This window comes from Mesoplodon mirus (assembly GCF_964341445.2).
Source record: "Mesoplodon mirus genome assembly, chromosome: 2".
NCBI classification, from domain to species: Eukaryota; Metazoa; Chordata; class Mammalia; order Artiodactyla; family Ziphiidae; genus Mesoplodon; species Mesoplodon mirus.
Window position 1 is genome coordinate 21,987,854 of NC_138977.1, and position 24,879 is coordinate 22,012,732.

A 24,879-nucleotide genomic window follows, 5' to 3' on the forward strand; every position below is an offset into this window, starting at 1 on the left:
TTTGTATCCTGCAACTTGACCAAATTCATTGATTAACTCTAGTAGTTTTCTGGTAGAATCTTTAGGATTCTCTATGTATAGTATCATGTCATCTGCAAACAGTGACAGCTTTACTTCTTCTTTTCTGATTTGGATTCCTTTTATTTCCTTTTCTTCTCTGATTGCTGTGGCTAAAACTTCCAAAACTATGTTGAATAAGAGTGGTGAGAGTGGGCAACCTTGTCTTGTTCCTGATCTTAGTGCAAATGGTTTCAGTTTTTCACCATTGAGGACGATGCTGGCTGTGGGTTTGTCATATATGGCCTTTATTATGTTGAGGAAAGTTCCCTCTATGCCTACTTTCTGCAGGGTTTTTATCATAAATGGGTGTTGAATTTTGTCGAAAGCTTTCTCTGCATCGATTGAGATGATCATATGGTGTTTCTCCTTCAACTTGTTAATATGGTGTATCACGTTGATTGATTTGCGTATATTGAAGAATCCTTGCATTCCTGGAATAAACCCCACTTGATCATGGTGTATGATCCTTTTAATGTGCTGTTGGATTCTGTTTGCTAGTATTTTGTTGAGGATTTTTGCATCTATGTTCATCAGTGATATTGGCCTGTAGTTTTCTTTCTTTGTGACATCCTTGTCTGGTTTTGGTATCAAGGTGATGGTGGCCTCATAGAATGAGTTTGGGAGTGTTCCTCCCTCTGCTATATTTTGGAAGAGTTTCAGAAGGATAGGTGTTAGCTCTTCTCTAAATGCTTGATAGAATTCGCCTGTGAAGCCATCTGGTCCTGGGCTTTTGTTTGTTGGAAGATTTTTAATCACAGTTTCAATTTCAGTGCTTGTGATTGGTCTGTTCATATTTTCTATTTCTTCCTGATTCAGTCTTGGCAGGTTGTGCATTTCTAAGAATTTGTCCATTTCTTCCAGGTTGTCCATTTTATTGGCATAGAGTTGCTTATAGTAATCTCTCATGATCTTTTGTATTTCTGCAGTGTCAGTTGTTACTTCTCCTTTTTCATTTCTAATTCTATTGATTTGAGTCTTCTCCCTTTTTTTCTTGATGAGTCTGGCTAATGGTTTATCAATTTTGTTTATCTTCTCAAAGAACCAGCTTTTAGTTTTATTGATCTTTGCTATCGTTTCCTTCATTTCTTTTTCATTTATTTCTGATCTGATTTTTATGATTTCTTTCCTTCTGCTAACTTTGGGATGTTTTTGTTCTTCTTTCTCTAATTGCTTTAGGTGCAAGGTTAGGTTGTTTATTCGAGATGTTTCCTGTTTCTTAAGGTGGGATTGTATTGCTATAAACTTCCTTCTTAGAACTGCTTTTGCTGCATCCCATAGGTTTTGGGTCGTCCTGTCTCCATTGTCATTTGTTTCTAGGTATTTTTTAATTTCCTCTTTGATTTCTTCAGTGATCACTTCGTTATTAAGTAGTGTATTGTTTAGCCTCCATGTGTTTGTATTTTTTACAGATCTTTTCCTGTAATTGATATCTAGTCTCATAGCATTGTGGTCGGAAAAGATACTTGATACAATTTCAATTTTCTTAAATTTACCAAGGCTTGATTTGTGACCCAAGATATGATCTATCCTGGAGAATGTTCCATGAGCACTTGAGAAAAATGTGTATTCTGTTGTTTTTGGATGGAATGTCCTATAAATATCAATTAAGTCCATCTTGTTTAATGTATCATTTAAAGCTTGTGTTTCCTTATTTATTTTCATTTTGGATGATCTGTCCATTGGTGAAAGTGGGGTGTTAAAGTCCCCTACTATGATTGTGTTACTGTCGATTTCTCCTTTTATGGCTGTTAATATTTGCCTTATGTATTGAGGTGCTCCTATGTTTGGTGCATAAATATTTACAATTGTTATATCTTCTTCTTGGATCGATCCCTTGATCATTATGTAGTGTCCTTCTTTGTCTCTTCTAGTAGTCCTTATTTTAAAGTCTATTTTGTCTGATATGAGAATTGCTACTCCAGCTTTCTTTTGGTTTCCATTTGCATGGAATATCTTTTTCCATCCCCTTACTTTCAGTCTGTATGTGTCTCTAGGTCTGAAGTGGGTCTCTTGTAGACAGCATATAGATGGGTCTTGTTTTTGTATCCATTCAGCCACTCTGTGTCTTTTGGTGGGAGCATTTAGTCCATTTACATTTAAGGTAATTATCGATATGTATGTTCCTATTCCCATTTTTTAAATTGTTTTGGGTTTGTTATTGTAGGTCTTTTCCTTCTGTTGTGTTTCTTGCCTAGAGAAGTTCCTTTAGCATTTGTTGTAAAGCTGGTTTGGTGGTGCTGAACTCTCTCAGCTTTTGCTTGTCTGTAAACGTTTTAATTTCTCCATCAAATCTGAATGAGATCCTTGCTGGGTAGAGTAATCTTGGTTGCAGGTTTTTCTCCTTCATCACTTTAATTATGTCCTGCCACTCCCTTCTGGCTTGTAGAGTTTCTGCTGAGAGATCAGCTGTTATCCTGATGGGGATTCCCTTGTGTGTTATTTGTTGTTTTTGCCTTGCTGCTTTTAATATGATTTCTTTGTGTTTAATTTTTGACAGTTTGATTAATATGTGTCTTGGCGTATTTCTCCTTGGATTTATTCTGTATGGGACTCTCTGTGCCTCCTGGACTTGATTAACTATTTCCTTTCCCATATTAGGGAAGTTTTCAACTATAATCTCTTCAAATATTTTCTCAGTCCCTTTCTTTTTCTCTTCTTCTTCTGGAACCCCTATAATTCGAATGTTGGTGCGTTTAATGTTGTCCCAGAGGTCTCTGAGACTGTCCTCTGTTCGTTTCATTCTTTTTTCTTTATTTTGCTCTGCAGCAGTTATTTCCACTATTTTATCTTCCACCTCACTTATCCGTTCTTCTGCCTCAGTTATTCTGCTATTGATCCCATCTAGAGTATTTTTTATTTCATGTATTGTGTTTTTAATCGATGCTTGATTCATCTTTAGTTCTTCTAGGTCCTTGTTAACTGTTTCTTGCATTTTGTCTATTCTATTGCCAAGATTTTGGATCTGGGAAATAGAATCTTGGATCATCTTTACCATCATTATTCTGAATTCTTTTTCAGGTAGACTGCCTATTTCCTCTTCATTTGTTAGATCTGGTGGGTTTTTATCTTGCTCCTTCTCCTGCTGTGTGTTTTTCTGTCTTCTCATTTTGCTTATGTTACTGTGTTTGGGGTCTCCTTTTTGCAGGCTGCAGGTTCGTAGTTCCCATTGTTTTTGGTGTCTGTCCCCAGTGGCTAAGGTTGGTTTAGTGGGTTGTGTAGGCTTCCTGGTGGAGGGGACTAGTGCCTGTGTTCTGGTGGATGAGGCTGGATCTTGTCTTTCTGGTGGGCAGGTCCACGTCTGGTGGTGTGTTTTGGGGTATCTGCAGACTTTTTATGAGTTTAGGCCACCTCTCTGCTAATGGGTGGCGTTGTGTTCCTGTCTTGCTAGTTGTTTGGCTTAGGGTGTCCAGCACTGTAGCTTGTTGGTCGTTGAGTGAAGCTGGGTGCTGGTGTTGAGATGGAGATCTCTGGAAGATTTTTGCCGTTTGATATTATGTGGAGCTGGGAGGTCTCTTGTGGACCAGTGTCCTGAAGTTGGCTCTCCCACCTCAGAGGCACAGCACTGACTCCTGGCTCCTCAATTTGGGATGATGTGTTGTCTATTCATGTATTCCACAGATGCAGGGTACATCAAGTTGATTGTGGAGCTTTAATCCGCTGCTTCTGAGGCTGCTGGGAGAGGTTTCCCTTTCTCTTCTTTGTTCTCACAGCTCCTGGGTCTCAGCTTTGGATTTGGCCCCGCCTCTGCGTGTAGGTTGCCGGAGGGCGTCTGTTCTTCGCTCAGGCAGGACAGGGTTAAAGGAGCAGCCTCTTCGGGGACTCTGGCTCACTCAGGCCGGGCGGGAGGGAGGGGCACGGAGTGCGGGGCGAGCCTGCAGCGGCAAAGGTCGGCGTGACGTTGCACCAGCCCGAGGCGCGCCGTGCGTTCTCCCAGGGAAGCCGCCCCTGGATCCCGGGACCCCGGCAGTGGCGGGCTGCACAGGCTCCCGGAAGGGCGGTGTGGGCAGTGACCTGCGCTCGCACACAGGCTTCTTGGCGGCGGCGGCAGCAGCCCCAGCGTCCCACGCCCGTCTCTGGGCTCCGCGCTTTCAGTCGCGACTCGCGCCCGTCTGTGGAGCCCTTTTAAGCAGCGCTCTTAATCCCCTCTCCTCGCGCACCAGGAAACCAAGAGGGAAGAAAAAGTCTCTTGCCTCTTCGGCAGCTCCAGAGTTTTCCCGGACTCCCTCCCGGCTAGCTGTGGCACATTAGCCCCCTTCAGGCTGAGTTCTCGCCGCCAGCCCCAATCCTCTCCCTGCGCTCTGACCGAAGCCCGAGCCTCAGCTTCCAGCGCTGCGTGCCCCGGCGGGCGAGCAGACAAGCCTCTCGGGCTGGTGAGTGCCGCTCGGCACTGATCCTCTGTGTGTGGATCTCTCCGCTTTGCCCTACCCAGGTATGTGGGGAGTTTCTTGCCTTTTGGGAGGTCTGGGGTCTTCTGCCAGCGTCCAGTAGGTGTTCTGTAGGAGTTGTTCCACGTGTAGCTGTATTTCTGGTGTATCCGTGGGGAGGAAGGTGATCTCCGCGTCTTACTCTTCCGCCATCTTACCCGGAAGTCTGTACTATCTTTTAGACCTACATTCAGAAGACACATTCTATCATTTCTACCGTATTCTAGTTATTAGAGGTGAGTTACTAAGTCAAGACCACACCTAATGACAGCGCAATTAGGCCTGGAAGTATGAATTGTGGACAGTACGTTAAAACTACCGCCATATTCCTTTGTTTCATGTTAATTTCCCTGTTTCCTTTGCAAACTTTAATTCCTCTTTATTTAACTAAGAAGGGAAGAGGCATTTTCAGTAATATGAGATAAATATAGCAGAGGCTCTAAAAGTTGTATGTGAAGATTAAAGTAGCTGAACCAATTTAGCAAATCATGAGTGAAAAGTCAGACTTTCTGTTTCTGAAGCTATTTCTAATGGCATTTATTCCAAAATTTGTAAGTCAACTATCTAGACTCTCCACAGAAACCACATTATGGCAGCTAATTTGCATTGACTTTCCTTTCTTCTCATTTTTTTGTGATATCTCTTTATTTCAAAGTCACGTTTGTGAATTTGTTTTAATTTATATAACTATGTTCTGAGCATTTCTCTAATGCTTATTGGTGATGGTTAGGGATAGTGGTATGCTGGTAAATGTATGATGATTGGCTCTCTGAAAAAGGAACATGCATGTATACTTATATAAGTTTATTAAAAATTTTATTGACATGAAGCATGTGTGACACACGATTTATAAATAGTAATATTTGATACTTTTATTGTAAATTCCCTATAGCCATTGATTCTCACAGAATACTTTCATTGATTCTTGTCATTCTTATATCTATAACTAACTAATGGTTTCACTGATGAAAAAATATAGTTCCTACATAGATGCTGACTGATATTTTCATTTACTATTAATGAATAAGATGAAAGTGAAATGATAATGAGGATGTGTATTGGAATTCACTTGAGAGTTAATGACGTGAGCAACTTTTTTGCTGACTAAGATAATGATTTTGAAATACAGGAAGAATATGTGCTCAATTTTTTTGATTCCTAATTATTTGTTATTCACAGTGCAATGGCTACAGACATTGACAAAGTTTTAAGTTTAAGCTGCATTATTAACATTTTCTCTATCACTTTAAGTCTAGACAATCAAGAAAACAATAAATTAAGCCTTGATTTTGGCATTTGCCAATTTCTGTTGGTGTAGATTCTCCTGTTGCTGAACCAAATGGATATATTTGTCCATTGACCATATCTTAATTGATCTCATTTTCGAATTTTAACATAGTTAAAATATTCTTTGCAAAATTTTCTTTTCCCTTGAGTTGAGGACATTATATCCTTCTCCCTACTTCTCAGGTTGTTCCTTCTTAATTTCTCTTAAGGAAAATTTTCCCTCTAGTTGGTTTGGGATCATGCTTTCATTTCCTTACTCTACATATATCATCTATATGCCAGTCGTTACCAAATTCTTGTCTATCGCCAGGTCCTTTTTCATGGTTTCCATTGCTCTTAAAATAAACACAAACTTTAACAACCAGCACTAATCTGGGGGATCAGGGAATGTTTCCTAAAGAAGTAAGACCTGAAAGTCGAATAGGGGGCAGCTAAAGAAAGAGAGAAGGATGAAGAGCTATTATAACAACAATATCAAGAACAGCAATAACAACAAAGGATCTTTGACCATGGGCTGAAGAGCCCTGCTTTACTGGGCCCTCAATATCTCTTCTGCCTCACCTCTCCTCCTGTTCTACTCTCCTATGGTGTTTTAGCCAATCGGTCTTCTTTTCTTTGCTCATATGTATCCAACATCTTCCCATCTCAGGGCCTTCACACAGCTATCTATTATACTCTTCCTTTCTTGCCTGGCTCCTCTTTGTCTAGCTACCTTCTGTTCGACTTTTAGATCTTACTTTCTAGGGAAACATTCTCTGATCCCCGAGATTAAGGTTGGTTCCCTCTTTTACACTTTCATGGTACCTTATATTTGTTTCCTTTAGTATTGAAAATCCTTATCAAGCAACACTTTGTGTAACTATTTATTTAATGTTGATCTTCCCTCTGTCACCCCCTGTCCCTGCCAGTGAGGCTATTCTGTTCAGCATCGGGGCAGTTGAAAAAGGAAGCTGGATGACTTCCAGTGGATGAGTCATTTATATCACCTGGTTGTCCCATGCTTCCCCTGTGGTAGTTGGACTCTGGTGGCACTGGTACAGGGCATAAAGATCTGCACATTTTGTGTTCACCCCCGAAGGTCCATCTACATGATTTCTCCTCCTATCTCCTTGTTTCCACTCTTCCAGTCTTAGTCGCTACAAGTCCCTGATTCACAAGCCACTGCCAGGGAATCTGGGTGTATGCTTACATTCGGCCATTCCTTTCTTCACTGACACCTGATGGTAAAGTGAGCCATGAAGGACTTCCCCTCAACACTGACTTTCAGGGATTCTCTGAGACGAGCTGTAGTGCAACCGCAGCCTATTTTCAGCTTGCAGAAATATCAAGTCACCCTATCCATGAACCAGGCTTCAGTTCTTCCTTCTTTGTTACCTGTTCCTTTTCTGTTAGCTCAGTAAAGATGAGACATTGATGTAACTGAGTAATGTAAGGGTCTGGGACACCTGTTCATATAACTTACTTATGCTCTCCTGAACTTACTTGGGTCTGATCCAGAATGTACTATTTCCACAATATGATGGATGGCTACTATGCCCTCTCCATTCCCCTTCCCCCACCAAACTTGTGATTAATGTAATATCCAGATCACGGTGAGCAGCCCCAGCTGCACAGTCACTTAATACCCCTTGGTTAGTAGTTCAGTCCAGTAGCATCCAGGATCTGTTTGGAATGGTGACTAGTTCTCTGCTTCAGATGGCATAGCCTTGTTCCAAGCCCTTAGAGGTCTGTGCTGTGACTTTTCTATTGGGGTTTGCAAAAGACTCTAAATGGCAACCTTATATTCCACAAATACCTCTAGCACCAAGGGATCTGCTGAATCACATGATCTTAGGGACAAGGATGCTTGTTCCACAGCTTAACTCTGTTGCAAAGCCCCACTCAAAACTACATGATTCTACCCTGAGAAAACCATAATTCAAAAAGAGTCATGTACCAAAATGTTCATTGCAGCTTTATTTACAATAGCCAGGAGATGGAAACAACCTAAGTGTCCATCATCGGATGAATGGATAAAGAAGATGTGACACATATATACAATGGAATATTACTCAGCCATAAAAAGAAATGAAATTGAGTTATTTGTAGTGAGGTGGATGGACCTAGAGTCTGTCATGCAGAGTAAAGTAAGTCAGAAAGAGAAAGACAAATACCGTATGCTAACACATATATATGGAATATAAGAAAAAAAATGTCATGAAGAACCTAGGGGTAAGATGGGAATAAAGACACAGACCTACTTGAGAATGGACTTGAGGATATGGGGAGGGGGAAGGGTAAGCTGGGACGAAGTGAGAGAATGGCATGGACATATATACACTACCAAACATAAAATAGATAGCTAGTGGGAAGCAGCCGCATAGCATAGGGAGATCAGCTCAGTGCTTTGTGACCACCTAGAGGGGTGGGATAGGGAGGGTGGGAGGGAGATGCAAGAGGAAAGAGATATGGGGATATATGTATAAGTACAGCTGATTCACTTTGTTATACAGCAGAAACTAACACACCATTGTAAAGCAGTTATACTCCAATAAAGATGTAAAAAACAAAAAAACAAAAAAACGACATGCTTCTGAGTCAACTGCCAACTGTTAAATAAGTCAGAGCTGTATTTCTAAATGTGGCATGTTCTTTCTCCGAAATCCAAAAAGGACTACAAGGCATTATGCTTTTCTTAGTGATAAAAGGTATGAGGAGTAATAACTTGCTGGTTTCTCTGGGCATGTCTTAGCATGTCACAAACTTCTGAAATTCTAAAAACATCATCAATTTGGCAGGATCCTGCATCTTTATAATATGCCTCACAAGGGCATTTCTTACAAAGCTACCTTCTGCTTCCCAGCTCCAATTAACGTGATGTCATCAGTAGAATGGACCACTGTGAGGTTCCGCAGAAGTTCCAGGTAAACAAGGTCCGTTTATCACAAGAATGTTAACATGACACTGGGTCAAGATTATGAATGTAGTGTGATTCATGCCAAGTGAATGTGAATCGCTTCTTATCACCCTTCCTGGTGAATCCTCCAGATCAATAGCTGCATAATAAGTGCAACAGTTGCCTGGCAGCTGAGATTGGGGCTCCCACTTGGTTAGGTTCACAGTAGTCTACTGTCGTCCGCTGTGATCCATCTGATTTTTGCAGGTGTTGGAGTGGCAAATTAAATAGGGACATGATGGAGACCACTCCTCTACCATCTGGTGGTGCACACTTTTCTTTTTTTTGCGGTACGCGGGCCTCTCACTGTTGTGGCCTCTCTCGCTGTGGAGCACAGGCTCCGGACGCGCAGGCTCAGTGGCCATGGCTCACGGGCCAAGCCGCTCCACAGCACATGGGATCTTCCCGGACTGGGGCACGAACCCGGGTCCCCTGCATTGGCAGGCGGACTCTCAACCACTGTGCCACCAGGGAAGCCCGGTGGTGCACACTTTTGAGAGTGATACTAAATCTCCGTAGTTCCACCCAGTGTGCGGCGTTTTTCTGATTTACTATCTTGGAGGGAAAGTACTTTCAGAAGCTTTCACTTGGCCTCTTCTGCCACTGTGGGCTTTAATCCAAGGTTTAGGGAGCAAATGTAACAGTTTATAACAGTTGCTAAAAATATCCGTCTAACCTGCACTTAGGAAGTGGAGAAATGACCATAGTCTTTGTACCCATTGGACCCCTTTCGGGTTAACTTGGGCAGTTTCTATTTACCCACCTGACTTTGAAATGTTCCCACTGTAAGGAAGATCTGTGATAGCATTTTGGTTCTTCTGGTATCAGTGTCAACTCACATGTTTTATTCAACAAAACCTTTAATGTTCTGTGCATTTTTCTTTCTTCGGTATATTACATTGTATTTCCCAGGTTTAGGTCCATTTCAAAAGGACCTATTTCCTAGATTAGGTCCATTTTCAAAAGAATTGGAGGGTACTTCAGGGAAGAACTGGTATTCCTTTCCATTGATTGGCTCAAACTTGCCCAAGTATAGAAACTAGGAAAAGATAAGTGATTTTTTAACTTTCATGTCTGGCATCAATCTTTGACCTACCTACTTCTGGTCTTTTCTGTTATATAGATCAAGCAATACCATTGTTAGCTACCTACATTCATTTCCTATTGTTAATACAACAAATGTTGTGGTCAGAGTAATCCAGGGAAACAGAATCAACAGGAGATTCTGTATAAATTTATGAATTTTAAGGAATTTGGCTTATGAATTTGTGGAGGATGACACGTCTGAAATCTGTAGAGCAAGCCAGCAGGCTGGAAACTCAGGCAGGAATTCATGCTGTGGGCTTGAGGCAGAATTTCTTCTTCTCTGGAAAACCTCCATTTTTGTTCTTCAGGCCTCCAACAAATTGGATGAAGCCCACCTGCATTACTGAGGGCAAAATCCTTCACTTAAAGAATTATAAATTGACTAGATATTAACAAAATACCTTCACAACAGCACCTAGATTAGTGTTTGATTGAATAACTGGGTATGATAGCCTAGCCAAATCAATAAATACAACTAACCCTCACAACAAATTACTACAAACATGGTGGTTTGAGACCATACAAACGTATTACTTTAGAGTTCTGGAAGTTAAATGTTTGAAATCAGTTCTACTGGGCCCAAGTCAAGGTGTCAGTAGAGCCATACCCTTTCTCAAATCTCTCGGGGAGAACCCATTTCTTTGCCTTTTCAGTTTCTAGAAGCTGCCTGCCCATCTTAGCTCATGGCCTTTTTCGCCATCTTCAAAGCCAGCATCATAGCATCTTTAAATCTCTTTCTCTCTGACCTCTGCTTCTGTTGTCACTTCTCCTTATTTGATTCTGCCTCCTGCCTCCTTTACCTTACAAAGAACCTTGTTATTATTCTGGGCACACCCAGATAATCCAGCATAATCTCCCCATCCCAAGATTCTTAATTTAATCATATTGCAAGTCCCTTTTGCCATGTAAGGTAATATATTCACAGGTTCCAGGAAATTAGGATGTGGACCTCTTTGGAAGGATCATTATTCATCTACAGAACTATCCACCTATTGTGTCCCTGGAAACGCTGTGGTCTATTAGCTATTGCCACAGATCCCTGGGGGTCAGGATCCCCGATTTCCATTCTGGCTTTGCTTCCCTGTATAGTAGTTACATCCACCTTGACTTTGACAGTTAAGTGGCAACACCTGGCCTCTACTATTCCAGAATCCTCTCATTTTGTTGACACTGATGATCTCATTCTATGGCAACATTCCTGAGGGTACACCCCAGCTTGAAAAGGACAGATTCACAGCATTTTCTCAACAATGCATTCTTCCCACATTAGCACTTTCCTTTTTTTTTTTTTTTTTTTTTTCCCCGGTACGCGAGCCTCTCACTGTTGTGGCCTCTCCCGCCGCGGAGTACAGGCTCCAGACGCGCAAGCTCAGCGGCCATGGCTCACGGGCCCAGCCGCTCTGCGGCATGTGGGATCCCCCTGGACTGGGGCCCGAAACCGTGTCCCCTGCATCGGCAGGCAGACTCTCAACCACTGCGCCACCAGGGAAGCCCTAGCACTTTCCTTTTTGATTTAGTGAAGAGAGTTTCTTCTTGGCTTTCCTGGGAAACATAGTCAATTAACGAATTCTCTGGTCTTAAGCATTAAATCCATTCAAGGGTATCCTCTCTCTTTAAGTTTTTTCCCCCTTTCTTAAAACTGTGATAAAGCTGTTCTGGCATTTCCACCTTATTTACTGTAAGTCAATGCTTCTTCCAAGTTTAAGAAATCCATCCCAGCATAATATTTGGATTTCTAGGACATAAAATCCTGAGTTATGGGAGTTCCCCTAGGTATGGTAGAACTTTTGGTGTATAGCTCCTTTGCTTCCAAAATAAGAACAGTACTTCCCCAGGTGGGCCATGCTGAGACTTGACCTTAGTTTTATGCCTACAAACTATGAGAAAATGGGGCCAATCTTGAAGAAGGCAAGTATTATCTTGTGAGTCATCTTACTCTTGTGAGGTCTCTGAATGGTCTCCAGGCAAGGGGAGTTGGCTATTCTTGAATAAAAGAAAGTGGGTCACTTGAGGAGGCCTAGATAGTTCAGCAGAACATGGGGATCCATATGTCCCCATTTCATCCTCAGTTTCCCACTTCTTCTCTCTCAGGACCTCGAGTTTAGCATGGGAAATTTGCCAGGGCTGTGTAAGTCTTCTCTGCAATTCTGCTGCTCTTATAATCAGGCCTGATATTCAGCCTGTACTGGCAATAAACGTGGGTGTCATAGAGGTTTTCCGGATTTTACCTTGTGTCCTGAGTTGGTGGTTGGCTGACTTGAGCCTGCCATTTTCTTTCAGTGATGTATCCATGGTACTTCACCTGCCATATCTACAGCCCTTTATGGCAACCATTGTCACCGTATCTCTCAAATGGTAGAGATATTGCACAAGCTCAGTGTCTCCTCTTCCTCCTGCATCCCAACTCATCGCAGATGAGACTCTTAGCAATAGTAACCCTACCGCATGCCGGGGGTCACCGCAACCCACTTATCGCTAACAATGCACTCTTTGCTGCTATCTGGCCAGGGAGTGATCCAATTCCAGAGAAACCCATCTGAAGTTATGCTTCCTAGACCATTTCCAGGATGAATTAGTTTAGTTTGGATTCTCCCAAAAGTAGATCCTTAGACAAGAATTCACATTGTGGTCGGATGGGTATTTGCTTTTAAATTACTTGTTAAATTATTCATAATTTATGTCTATATTTTATGTATTTGCTGGTGTACATACTATATTTCTCAGTTAATTTCTTAAATCTCTCCTTGTCCTACATGACAGAATAAATTCCAGATGAATTAAAAGTTAAGTGTAAAAACGGGAAATTTTAAGCATATCTAGAAGGTAATGTAAGTAAGTGTTTTACTGATATCAGGCTAAGTAAGCATTCTATGCATAAAATTACTGGAAGATTGAATAATTAATGAAATAATTTAAAATGTTAAATTAACAATGATTTTTAATAATAAAAGAGTTCCACAAACTATAATACATAAAAACTGGAAACATTTTTCACATACAAAAATCATAAAAGTTAAAAGTAAATGATAAACTAGAAAAAATATTTGCAACAAATTTTACACACAGTGAGTTAATAGGCATAATATAAAAAGGAATTACTAACCTTGATAAGAAAATGACTAGTTCCTGATAGAAAAACAGCCAAAAGATAAGAGCAGGTAATTCATGAAGGAGCAGTAAAAATGGTCTATAAAGATGAAAAACATATTCAACCAGGAAATGCAAATGAGAACAATAAGAAAGTTCTAGTTAGTTGTGTCAGATTGAACATACAGATACCCTCCTCAAACATCATTAGTATGACAGAAAAAGGACACAAAACGTGTAACACAGGACAAAGAGAATAGCTCAAGAGACAATAAAAAAGGAAAGAAGTCAATTAATTTTACAAAATGGAAACAGGTGGACAAGTGATAACTGATTTAACAGAATTGAGAAAGCCTATACCTTAGTCTGCAGGGAAAGCCAAGGAGAAGACCATTTGCTGCCCTAGTGCCCAGAAGTGAAGTTGCTGGAGGCACCGGGCAGCTCTGAAGGCAGGGATGAAGGAAGGGCTGATGGAGGAAAGACAGCAACCTCCTGTGCTATTGGTGTGCATGCAAATAGGGGCATCTCTATGTTCCTAAGGCTCTTTTATCACCTCTTTTCATTCTAAATTGAGCTCCCGCCCCTTATAGCATAGTATATAAATAGTAATGACCCCTTCCTTTACTCTCATGGAAGCTTCCAGAATATTTTCATCCGTATGATTGTTCCTGGGATAATTTTTGTATCTGTTTTAGAGACAGTATCCCTGAATGCACTATGCACGTGGTAAGGCTGTAATAATGACACTCTTGCCACCACTTGAATATAAATCTCAGAAAGCCTCTTTAAGGGGAAGTTTCTGAGTTATAATTCTGATAATCAGTTTGATCTAGGAAAACATAATACTAGTTCTCTGGGATACTTCGTGAGGAAAACAACTTTCCCCAATTTAACCAATCATATCTATTGAGCTCTCTCTATGTGTACAACACAACACAACAAGGCAAACACATTTATTCCTTGATTCTTGCTAAAACCTGCAAGGGCTTCCGGATTCTCTTAGGCTGAAGACCAAGTTCCTTAGGGTGGCATCTAAAACCATATGCTGGTTTCTACCCACCTCTATGATTCTCCTCCCAACCTCCTTACCTCTGCTTTTAGGGCTCCGGTCCCTTAGACTTCTTTTCAGTTCTTTCAGCCACACTGGCTTTTAGTTCTTAGGGAGCTTTGCTTTCTCTCACTGAAGAGTGCTCACTGCTCTCTCTGCCTGATATGGTCTATCCTCCCCACCTCTCCACCCCAAATTTCTACTCATTGTTCTTACTTCAGCACAAGCTTTTTACTTCTTCCTGTAAACCTTCTAAATGAGGTCACATTTCTGTGTCACACCCTCTCCTTGTATCTTGTTCCTTTCCTTCAGGGAATTAATCTCAGTTAGTCATTACACATTCATTTGGTATGATTATTGGTTTAATGTCTTCTTCTGATCGTGGGGTGTGAACTCCACGATTTTGCTATGTGAGGTCCATCACTTCACACAATGTCTGGAAGATGGATGTGGCTCTCGATCTACATAAATTGAAGGAAAGAATGCCCTCAAAGAGTTTAACTTTACTAATTCCTACAAAGAATGGTTTAGTTGCTGCCAAATTTTGATCTAGTAAAATAATAGTATTCTCTATGCAGATTTTCAGCTTACTGAAATTTAGCTTTGTGGGAAAGATGAGAAATTTGGGATTATACTCCCACCAGGGGTGGCTGTGACAGAGATGGTGTTACATCTTCCTGGTGTGATTTGTATATATTTTGCTTGAAATAAATGTTATTTATTAAAGAGCTGCTGCTTATTTGGCTTGGTCATTCTAGAACGCTGATAGTAACTCTCGGTATCTGGTTCAGATACTAACAGGTCACTGTTAACTTTGAAAAGTTCTCTATAAATTTTGAACTTTATAAACACCATGAAAAGATTCAACAAAGAAGAACTGAACTCATACAAAGACAAGAACCAATTGCAAATTTACTAGGCAGTCAATTTCAGCGTAACTGTATATACACCACACTAGAAAGGACACACAGTGATGCTCCTATGTAGTAACTTCCAGTCTCTCATGCTAGGGAGCTTGTGATCTCTCTCAGTACCATCAGATTACCTTCTTCATTCTTAACCTCAGGGCCATAATCCACTGACTACTTTTATTTCCCAAACTTATTCATGCCTTACCAAATAGAGTAAGAGCAATAATTTTTTAAAAATCAGTCTTCATTGCCTATAAGGAGAGAGTTCTTAGTCTGTTTGAAAGTGTTCAGAGTTCAGTCTTTAATTACAGAAACTTCCCCGTGAGCCCCACCATTGTGTCTACTGGCCGGGTTCCATCTGCTGCTGGAACTTCTAATGTGAGTTTCTGAAAAGCCTGGCATTCCTGCCAGCGATGGGGAGTGGCTAGTCTCTGCATTCAGTTACCTCTTTCTGCAAAACGTTGTCTGCGTTTTTTCTTTTCTACCCTATGTGTCTGTGTCTCACTAGGCAGTATCCACATCCTGATGTGTCAGTGAGAGAACTGACTGCCTCTGACAGAGGTACAATGTGCAGATGAAAGTTAAGCTGGAATGCTCACTGTGTGTCACTATCAAACATCCCCTTGGCTACCCTTGCCTGGTGTTTGGCTGTAACTCTTCCTAGCTCACTTAACATGTAATCTGTGAGGGAATATCTTTTCTTTCTCACATAGCCTTGGACAGGCAAGGGCAGACAAACTATTAAAGTAATTCATTTTTATTACCAATTTTAATCACCAAAGAAGGAATTAGAATTCAACCAGGGAAATTATTTGTTGGCAAACTTTTATTGATAAAATAATTCATCAAAGATTTATGAAAAAATTAAAAATCTCTGAAAAAGAAAATTATGTCAACCAAGATCATAAAAGGTATGTCTGTGGGTGAGGAAGGGTTTTCTATTTGGGGCTGACTATGTAAGTGATGTCAGAGATACTGAGGACTTTACTTCTGAAAAGGAAACTAGGAAGTAATATTGTGATTCATAAGAAAGGCTACTGTAAGACAAATATCATGTGGCTGTAGGTGACTCCATTTCTTGACCAGTCATATTTGTCCTGATACCTATTCCAACATCTTAATCTCTTTCCCGATTTGGATCGGTCTGTTCTTCTTTCTCAGTTACCATGAGCTGAAGTTCATCTTATTTCATAAGCTTGGGCTGTCATTTCAGCAACAGCTTTTCTTCCTGGCATGGGCCTGCTCTTTGCAGGGTCCTTTGGCTCAGTGCCTCTGACCTTGGGTGGCTGGTACTCTGAGTCTCCCTGGCTCCCTTCCCATGGCAAGTGGGGACTGTAAACTATAAAACACTGTTTTAATTGTGTTCGATTTTTTTAAAGTCTTAAAGTGAAATTTTAATGTTATAGCCTTAAGAAAAGATTTGTGAATTTCTCAGTTCACTTATTTGGTACATTAGATTCAGCTATTCTGACAAATAGCTAGGAGGACACTGTGAATTATTTTCCATCCCATTTAAAAATATTTTGGAAACTAACACAATCTATATTTTTCCTAAAATCCTCTTTCCTTGCCCTGGGAGCCTGAGGAGTGGGTTATAGTTGAAATGTTCTCTTTCAGGCTTAAGATCTTACTTTAGAGCTTCTGGGATGCCAATCCTACCTGATCTTTTGGTATATAATCATCATTCTCTTCACTCAAGAGATCTTTTGTAGAAATTTTATGCTATTCCTGGAGTTACATGCTATTATGTTCTTAGTTTTGGAGAAGCTGGTATAGAAATGATGTAGAAAGACAAAATCGTTTTTTTTCCTTAGAGGATTGTTGAGTATCAATGGCTCCATAGGTACTCCATTTAAACTTCTACTCAGGACCAAAATAGAGGCAGTGTTTTAACCTGGGATAGACTGTTCCAGTGAGACTGGACTCAAATTAGATCAGCCAATCCAAAATCCATTTTGAGTCACCAGAACTGGAAGGCTAGGCTAAGGCTTGGCCATGTGTGTAGGATAGAAAACATACCTCCTTCTGTGTGTGTGTGTGTGTGTGTGTGTGTGTGTGTGTGTGTGTGTGTGTGTGATATGAGACTTGTTAGCCAGGAACACAGCTTATCACAGGTCTATTAGACAGACAAAGAGTAGACAAGTCAAAATCAGAGAAATAAGAGCCAGGTTGGCCTGAGGGATAAAGTGTGCTTGAAGAAGGAATGTGTTACCAAATCTTTGCTATAAATGAATGTCTAGAATTTTTTCTTGCAGCCCAACTATAATAAATCACGCAGTCAGGGGTGGCTTGTGTTTTGCTTATCTGGATCAGTGTCTCCTTATAACCAAGTCTTCTCACTCTATCTTAGGAGGCATGCTCTTCCCTGGAGTGGCTGGTGATTCCTTTGGTAGCCAAAGCCCAGGTGACTCCCTGAATCACTGCTGTCTGTCTAGTTCTCTGGGGCCAAGAGGGGGTTCTCTACAATCGCCCTGGGGAAAGCCTTCCATCAAGAGGGCTGACTGGTGTCCAAGTCTAGTGGTGTGTTAATGGTGGAATGTCTATATGGCAATAGGGTCCTGGCTTTGGTCCTCTGGAATATGTCCTTGTCATCTTGTGAGGCATCAGAATTCTTATACTGAAGCCAGATATCTAGGAGGGCACATACTTCATCTTCTTTGTACCATTCACTTGCGTGAAGGTGGCAAGAATACCTCCTTCTGGTAAATTATAATACTGTATTTGGAAGGGAGGAGGAAGAGCCCATGGAAAATGGGGTGATTAGAAATAACAAAGTTACAAAGTGCTTTCACATACATTTTCACTTGAGTCTCACAACAACCCTGTGAGGTAGGTATAGTGTATAATGCTTTCAATTTTATTTTGCAAAGAAAGACACCAAAGACTAGAGAGCTTAAGTGATTTGCCCACAGTTATGATAAGTGCCAGGACCCAAACTCGAAACCACGTCTTCCAAATTCACAGCTTGATTCCATCTGCGAGCAGCTACAACCTGAGGGCTACCAGTTTGATGACATAATGGGGAAGGCGCTTAGTAAGTGAGCACCTAACTTGTTTAAAAGTCAGGTGGTTTAGAAAGAATACATTAGTAACCAGAATCCATACAATTACCACTTGCAGGGCTTCCCCCGGGGACTGCCGCTTATGGGCTTGAATCTTGTGGGTTGCTTTGGCGTATTAGGAGATCATCTGAGTAACCTGGACAGCTAGGAGCTTCCTGGGTGGTCAAAGATCAGAGATGAGGGGATTCTCGTGGCCATCATCCCACTGCTGTAGCACTCATCATTCTGTTTAATTGTTTGACTTCCCCATTAGAATGTAAACTTCTTAGGGGCAAGCACTGTAACATATTCATCACTGTATAATCAGAATTTAATACAGTTCTGGGCACATAATAGATCCTCAATAAAAGTTATTTGAATTCACCGAGGATTGAGATGTTTCATGGGATGCTTCTGTACTTTACTTGTAAGAGATTGATTTGCCTGGAAGAGGTATAATAGATGAATGTGGAACTGGGAATAGAGAAAACTCAGTTATTTTGATGGTGGATAGTATACACAGGCACTGCTATTCCAGGGTGTAATTTCATGATCCAAGTGATCTTCGTCTACAATGACAAATTTACTAGATGTGAATTCAAACTGGTAGCTCTACATTAGTCAGGGATCCATGCAGAATGTAGGTTTTTGATGGCCACTGGGGGTAAAGGCAATGTCTCTTGTCATGGAGAAATGTGGTTCATTTTGACAAATATGAAAATAATATTGTTTTAGTAATATGGAGAGAGCTCTGTGATAAAAATTCTCCGAAGATGATTAATCACAGTCACCAGTGGTTCAATAAAAGTTGGGAGAGGGCTCAGTCTTTTTCTGGTTCAGTTCTGCCAAGGCACATTTTCCTTGGTCCTCCATGTCTGTCTTCTTGACACTTGGCCATCAGAAGTCCCAAGACCCACAGTTGAGGCTGTGTTGAACCTTGAACAGGTAGAAGCTGGAGGACAAAGCTTCTGTGGTCCAGACCTGGACCTCAGTGTGAGTGCTCCTGACCATGACACATAGGCAAGAAGCCCACTGCATAGAAGCATCCCTCTAAGAAGAACGGGCCGGCTGCTCTAAGACCCACGACCTGTGGCTGAAAGTAGTAGTCACATTGTTGCTCTTCTATGAGTGGATTACAGAACAAATTTGTGGGTGTCACAACCTGGTGAGTTCAACTTACTTGAGTAAGAATTTTTAACTTAGGGTATAATACATCAGCTCACCAGTTTTGGGCACTCAGGATCAAGTGGGTCCTGAAATCAATAGGTGGAGAAGAGGTCAGCAGCCCTGGTGCTGCTAGAGATTATGGGTCACCCAGAGGTCCTCCCAGTTGTGATGATTGGTGCAGGCCATGACTGGATGCCTGGCTTCTCCAGGTACTGGTGGCAAGTTTCAAACATGGCCTTAATGGCCAAGCATTCCTTCTTTCAGATGTTGTAGTTTCATTCTGCAAGGATGAAGCCTGCGGGAAAATAAGGCGTAAGGTCACATCAAGGTTGATTTCAGATAAGATCTGGCTTTCCATTGTCCTACTACTACTTATAAGGCATTGGCTCCACTTTAAAGGTCCATTGTAAACAAAGTGGAGCATGAGGAGAGCCATTGCAAACCTCATAGGACTTCATAGGTTTTCTGGACCCCAGGCAGCCAAAAGAAAGCATAGCATACTGGCCGCTCGTTCAGTAGAATCTGTTTCAGGGAGGGCCTTGAAGTTCACCCAGATCTGGAGTAGGATACACTGGTAGCTTACACTAGACAAGGCCTTGGATATCTTCACCTGAAAATAAAGTCAGCATCCTCCTCAGATGGAGAGTCAGTAGAGCTTTCTACCAAACGTGGTCTTGATATACTTTTTACATGCAATACCCTGGAGCTTGTCTCCTTAGATCTTGAATCTCTGATCTTGACTTTTAATTATAGTTTCGTACCATGCATAAGCTTTAAAACACTAATAATAAATAATAAATATATAAATCCTAGTAAAGTTGTAACTGCCAATCAAATTCGATGTTGTTAAATGCATTTTTAACCCACCCATTTAAATATATGCTCTTAAACAAGGAAAGTCCCTCTTTGTTGAAACCCAAGGGGTAGACCTCATAATTTAGCCATTAAGTAACAGAATCATAAAACTTTAGATCAACAGCAAGAGTCTTGAACCTAGGCACAAATTGGGAAGCTTAGCTTTGGCCAGCTTCAGAGGGATCAGCCTGATCCTTCCTCTACGTTCTTGTTAGAATTTGAGCCCAGATTTTTTTTGTCAAAATCTTTGCTAATGCTCTAGAGCTTAGAGAAAAGTAAGTGTTTCTAAAAATTATTAGTGGATTGTTAGCACTTACCAGTTAATGGAATTAAATAACCAGTTATTTCAGCAATGCAAATGGTCTGACTGAGCTAAAAATAGAAATCAGTTCCAAAGACTTTAGAAGACATTTCCCAAAGTGAGCTCTGTGAACACTAATTCCAAGAAATGGGTTTTGTCATTAAGAAGATTTGGGGAACACCGCATGATATCTACCTCTTTTGAAGACTTAAATTATACAAATTTTAAAGACTCTATCTAGGAAGTCTTGTAGTAAATAATCTTATTCAACTATGTTTAACTCAGTATGTCCCCAACATTTCTATGTGGAGTTAAGTTTTTAAGTAATATTTAGGAATTTAGTAATATTAGTATTTTGTAGAACTGGTGCTACATAGAACAAATTTTAGTGAATACTGGACTAGCAAGTAATGTACAAAAATACTTATTTTTAAAATATACATTTTACCCATCAAAAATAAATCAATTAGCCAATTACTAATTATTTGTTACTATAACTGTCTTAGAATTAAGCTGGGTTCTTTGGCAAATAGGAAATGCACTTGTTTAGAGCATGAATTCTGCCTTTAGTAGGCTCAGAATCTGGTTAGGGAGATGAGTCTATCATACACAAAACAATATCAAACACCAGAAAAATCCATATAACCAAGCAATAAGTTAAATAATGTGGACTAATAGATATAGTAGTTCTAGAGAGGCACATCAGATACTGGAATAATGAAGGAAGAAATCTTAGAGGAGATGCCACTGGTTTTGTGGGGAGAGCTAGAATTTTGACACGTTGAGGGCAATTTTACTTAAGGGCAAAAATACACAAACTTTGAGGGCCCTATGACTCCTAGAAGCATGAAGCAGTGTGGCAAACAATACTTTGTTACACTGTAATCATTGAATTCTAACATATCTTGAGGCCTTCCCACTCAAGGACAGAATGCTATATAGCAGTATAATTAAAAAAACATTTCTCCTATACCTCTTTAGAGTTCTTATCTGGTATATTATTATGAGTTGCTTAACTGTCTATTTTCTGTGATAATCTAACTGATGACAGAGTGAATATTTTATTTATTTGCATATCTTTGGAAACCAACACCTTTGTATCCCTAGCATCTTGTCCATAGTAGGCCTTCAATAAATGTTTTGTTTGTTTGTTTGTTTGTTTGTTTTTTGCGGTACGCGGGCCTCTCGCTGTTGTGGCCTCTCCCGTTGCGGAACAACAGGCTCCGGATGCGCAGGCTCAGCATCCATGGCTCACGGGCCCAGCTGCTCCGCGGCATGTGGGATCTTCCCGGACCGGGGCACGAACCCGTGTCCCCTGCATTGGCAGGTGGACTCCCAACCACTGCGCCACCAGGGAAGCCCAATAAATGTTTTTTGACTATGTGAGGGAATCAATTAAAAAATTATATGGCAGAAAATTGTCTATACAAAACCAGATGTTGCATCAGGGAATAATGAATAGACTTAGAATGCGTGGACTCTTGAAAACCAGGCAGAGGAGTAGGAAGGGGGAATCAATAAAGATTTTTAACAGTGGTGGACAGAAAGCATTATTTATGAGAAATCAAACTGTCAGTGATATACAGGGTGGACTGAAGTAAAAATGGTTCAGAGAATCAATTGAAATTATTGTTAAAGCAATCTAGTTACAAGGTTTAGAACCAAGGCTCTAAGAATGTAAGGGAAAAAGGCACAAATGCCAAGTGGGTGGGTCTCTGAAGCTGGCTGATTGGAAAGATCAAGAAGCATGAGTGAAAGACGATTCTTTAAGTATTTAAATAGCTGACATTTATTGATTGATTATTATAGGTTATACCAGACACTTGGGTTTAGTATCTAATTCAGTCTCATTTGTTCCCTACAACAGTTCTATGAGATAAGAATTATAATCATCTCCATTTTACTGATAAGAAAATAGACTAGACAGGTTCAGAAATTCATTCAAAGTTACACTGTTAGTAAGTAGCAGAGTCAGGACTGGAATGAGGTCCATTAACCTTAGTCTCCTCTGGAGATGACATAGATGTTTGTTCCTTTGACAGGTAGAAACATTAGAAGGAAAGAGATGGGTTTTAGATATCTGAATTTTGAGAGGATCATGAAATATATCATTGGAAAAGACTAACATTATATTTCCAACAGCTTGGACCTTGGTTTAATAAACAATCAGCTTTTCAAATAGCCTATGAATGTACTGTTTGAACTGTAGCCCCATCAGTCATGTGGAGGAGGACTTCCCCCTGTGAAGACAGGGCATCTTAGGAAGCCAGGAAATGCCTGGTGAGGGCACACCTAAGATGCTGGCCAGGACTTGTGACCCAAAGACAAGTCACTGCCTCCTAAGAACACCGTAACATCCAGGGGCATCATGGTGGACAAGCCTGAGCTTCTGGCTTGTAATGCCTGCAGTCAGAGTGAATTATTTGACCTGCAGGATTCTGAGGGCCACACCGAGGCTGTGAGGTGCTTTTCTCCCTTTTCACTTTGACCAACTCACGGAAGCTCTAGTAACTGTTCGCCTAGAAAACATCACACACAACACCTGGGGACTGGATATGATGTGGTGGGTGTAGAGTTCTATGTTGTTTTTGTTTTTAATCTTTAGGAAAGTCTTCTGTCTTCTTGTTCCATTGTTGTATTTACACTTTGCAGTGGTTTAAATGCTAATCACAAACAAGGTATGCATAAAAAACTTTAACCGCATAAAATCAAACGGTAAATTTGGTGGTATTTTTGAGAAGGGGCTGATTTTAAAGACAAAAAAACTTGGACCAGGACTATTAACATTCAGAATTGTAACTCCTGTTTGATTTTTTTTTTTTTTAATCACTTCTGTGTTTCTCTCTCTTGAGCGAGCTCTCTCTCAAGACAGTCTTTCTGGATAATTCATTGTAGAAATGAGAGAGGAAGCATGTAGTTTTATTTTGATATTACTGGTAAATCAGAGTAGTACACGATTGCCTCAAACTCTGAATTGTTTGAATGGTTTTATTTGCTTAAGAAAATGGAAGAAAACTGAAACAGAGAAAGAGTCTATGAATGAGTTGAAAAGATAACTGTAGGTCTGACAGCATATTCCGTCAAGTGTACACAAGCCGCAGGGATTCTACATTTTCATTCCAGACTGCTGGCTGACTGAAACCCTTTGTTCAAGCAAGGCCATTGGAGCCATGCTTGGCATCATCTACTAAGAAAACCTGACACACTCACCTACACGTGCTTACGACCTTTGCAAATATCTTTTTTAAAAAAGTTTAGTTTTTCTATTGAATACCAATTAACAAAAGCAACACATGAGAATTATATACTATAATGACAGTGTACAAGTAATCTAGAGCCATTCAAGTAGTACAAACCCAGTAAAGCAGAAATTAGAAAGTCTCAGGTAAGCACAAAATAAAGTAAATATCATAATATTGGTAGATACACACTACTATTCGATTGATTTATATTAGGAAACCAATATCAGCACATTAGATTATGACTACTTATGTATCAAAAGTCTTGAGCCTACTATTTATAATAGTCATTCTTGATAAGAAAAACTTGAACTGAAGTCCTAAAGGTGCCCCTTATGTAATGTTTCTAAATCTTGCTAATAAAAAAAAGTCTTTTTGACAGCACTCTCTCTCTCTCTTTCTCTTTTTTTTCAAGTTTATTTCTTCCCATTCAATGTTAATTTACTTACCTCTGAACCAGCAAAATTTAAAGGCCATTCCATTGCAGTACTAAGGGCAGTCAGATCTGACATTACACTTTCTATCTATAGAAAATTTGTGCAGACATTCAAGATCATGATTCCAGCATGACAGTAAAATTTGCTGGAAAGATTTAGCAATACGAAATACTTTTAAAGAACGCCAAGAGTCAGAATTTAGGGGCATTAATTTCAAAGATGGAAGTAGTATAGACTCAGAAAATATTTCTCTTATCCTTTCCCTTTTTTGGACCATTTACATTTTAATTGTTTTTTTTTAATTTATCATACAGAAACTATCTTGTTGCAGAGATTTAACCAAGAGTTTTGACCCTGAGATATTAAAATGTGAAAAATATTCCAAGTAGAAATGGAAAATCTCACATGCTTTATGATAAAAGGACAAGGTACAGTGTAAATACTGCAGCAAAGATGTTAAAGCAGTGCACAATTAGAAGATTTCCATATAAACATTATAGATTAGTTAAGTGAAAACCATGCTAAATTTATTTCCTTGGGACTTTGGTAATTTGTGTTTTTAAGTGGTTTTCCTTTTTTAAATTTTTTTACTCGTGTAAGGTAACAGTGATTCCTCATGTAATCTGTTCCTTTTTATGTACAATACACATCACACACACACACACACACACACACACACACACAGAGTCAAAGTCAATGGCAGTGGGTGGTTTATGTCAGGGCTGGTTTTGACGCCCCTCTCCCGGAATAAGATAAATGTAAGTGATGAAGAGCTCCTGGGGTTGGTTGAACTCATTTTGTATTCAACACTCTGCCTGGCCCCTTTCTCATCTCTTTCTCCCTCTCTTTGTATGTTCAAGCCTACTTGAGTTTCTTTTTTCTTTTGTAGAACTTGGTTCTTTTGATGTGTTTCAGGGCACGCCCTGTGGCAAAGAGAACTTCCCAGGAATCGGAAACATCAGCACACAGGTCTGAAACGGCCACTGTGTAATAGCCAGAAA

At 40.3% G+C, this 24,879-nt stretch overlaps 1 protein-coding gene across 1 annotated transcript in view; it reads right to left on the reverse strand.

Annotated features, from left to right (window-relative positions):
* Positions 1–19,182: 19,182 nt before the first annotated feature.
* The window catches only part of GRID2 (glutamate ionotropic receptor delta type subunit 2), a gene marked incomplete at its 3' end in the record, with an annotated part of 1,368,259 nt that continues 1,362,562 nt past the window's right edge, over positions 19,183–24,879 (reverse strand). Inside the window, exon 16 of the mRNA XM_082605769.1 lies at positions 19,183–19,341. Coding sequence (XP_082461895.1) covers positions 19,183–19,341 — 159 coding nt within the window. The remainder of the gene's footprint in view (positions 19,342–24,879) is intronic.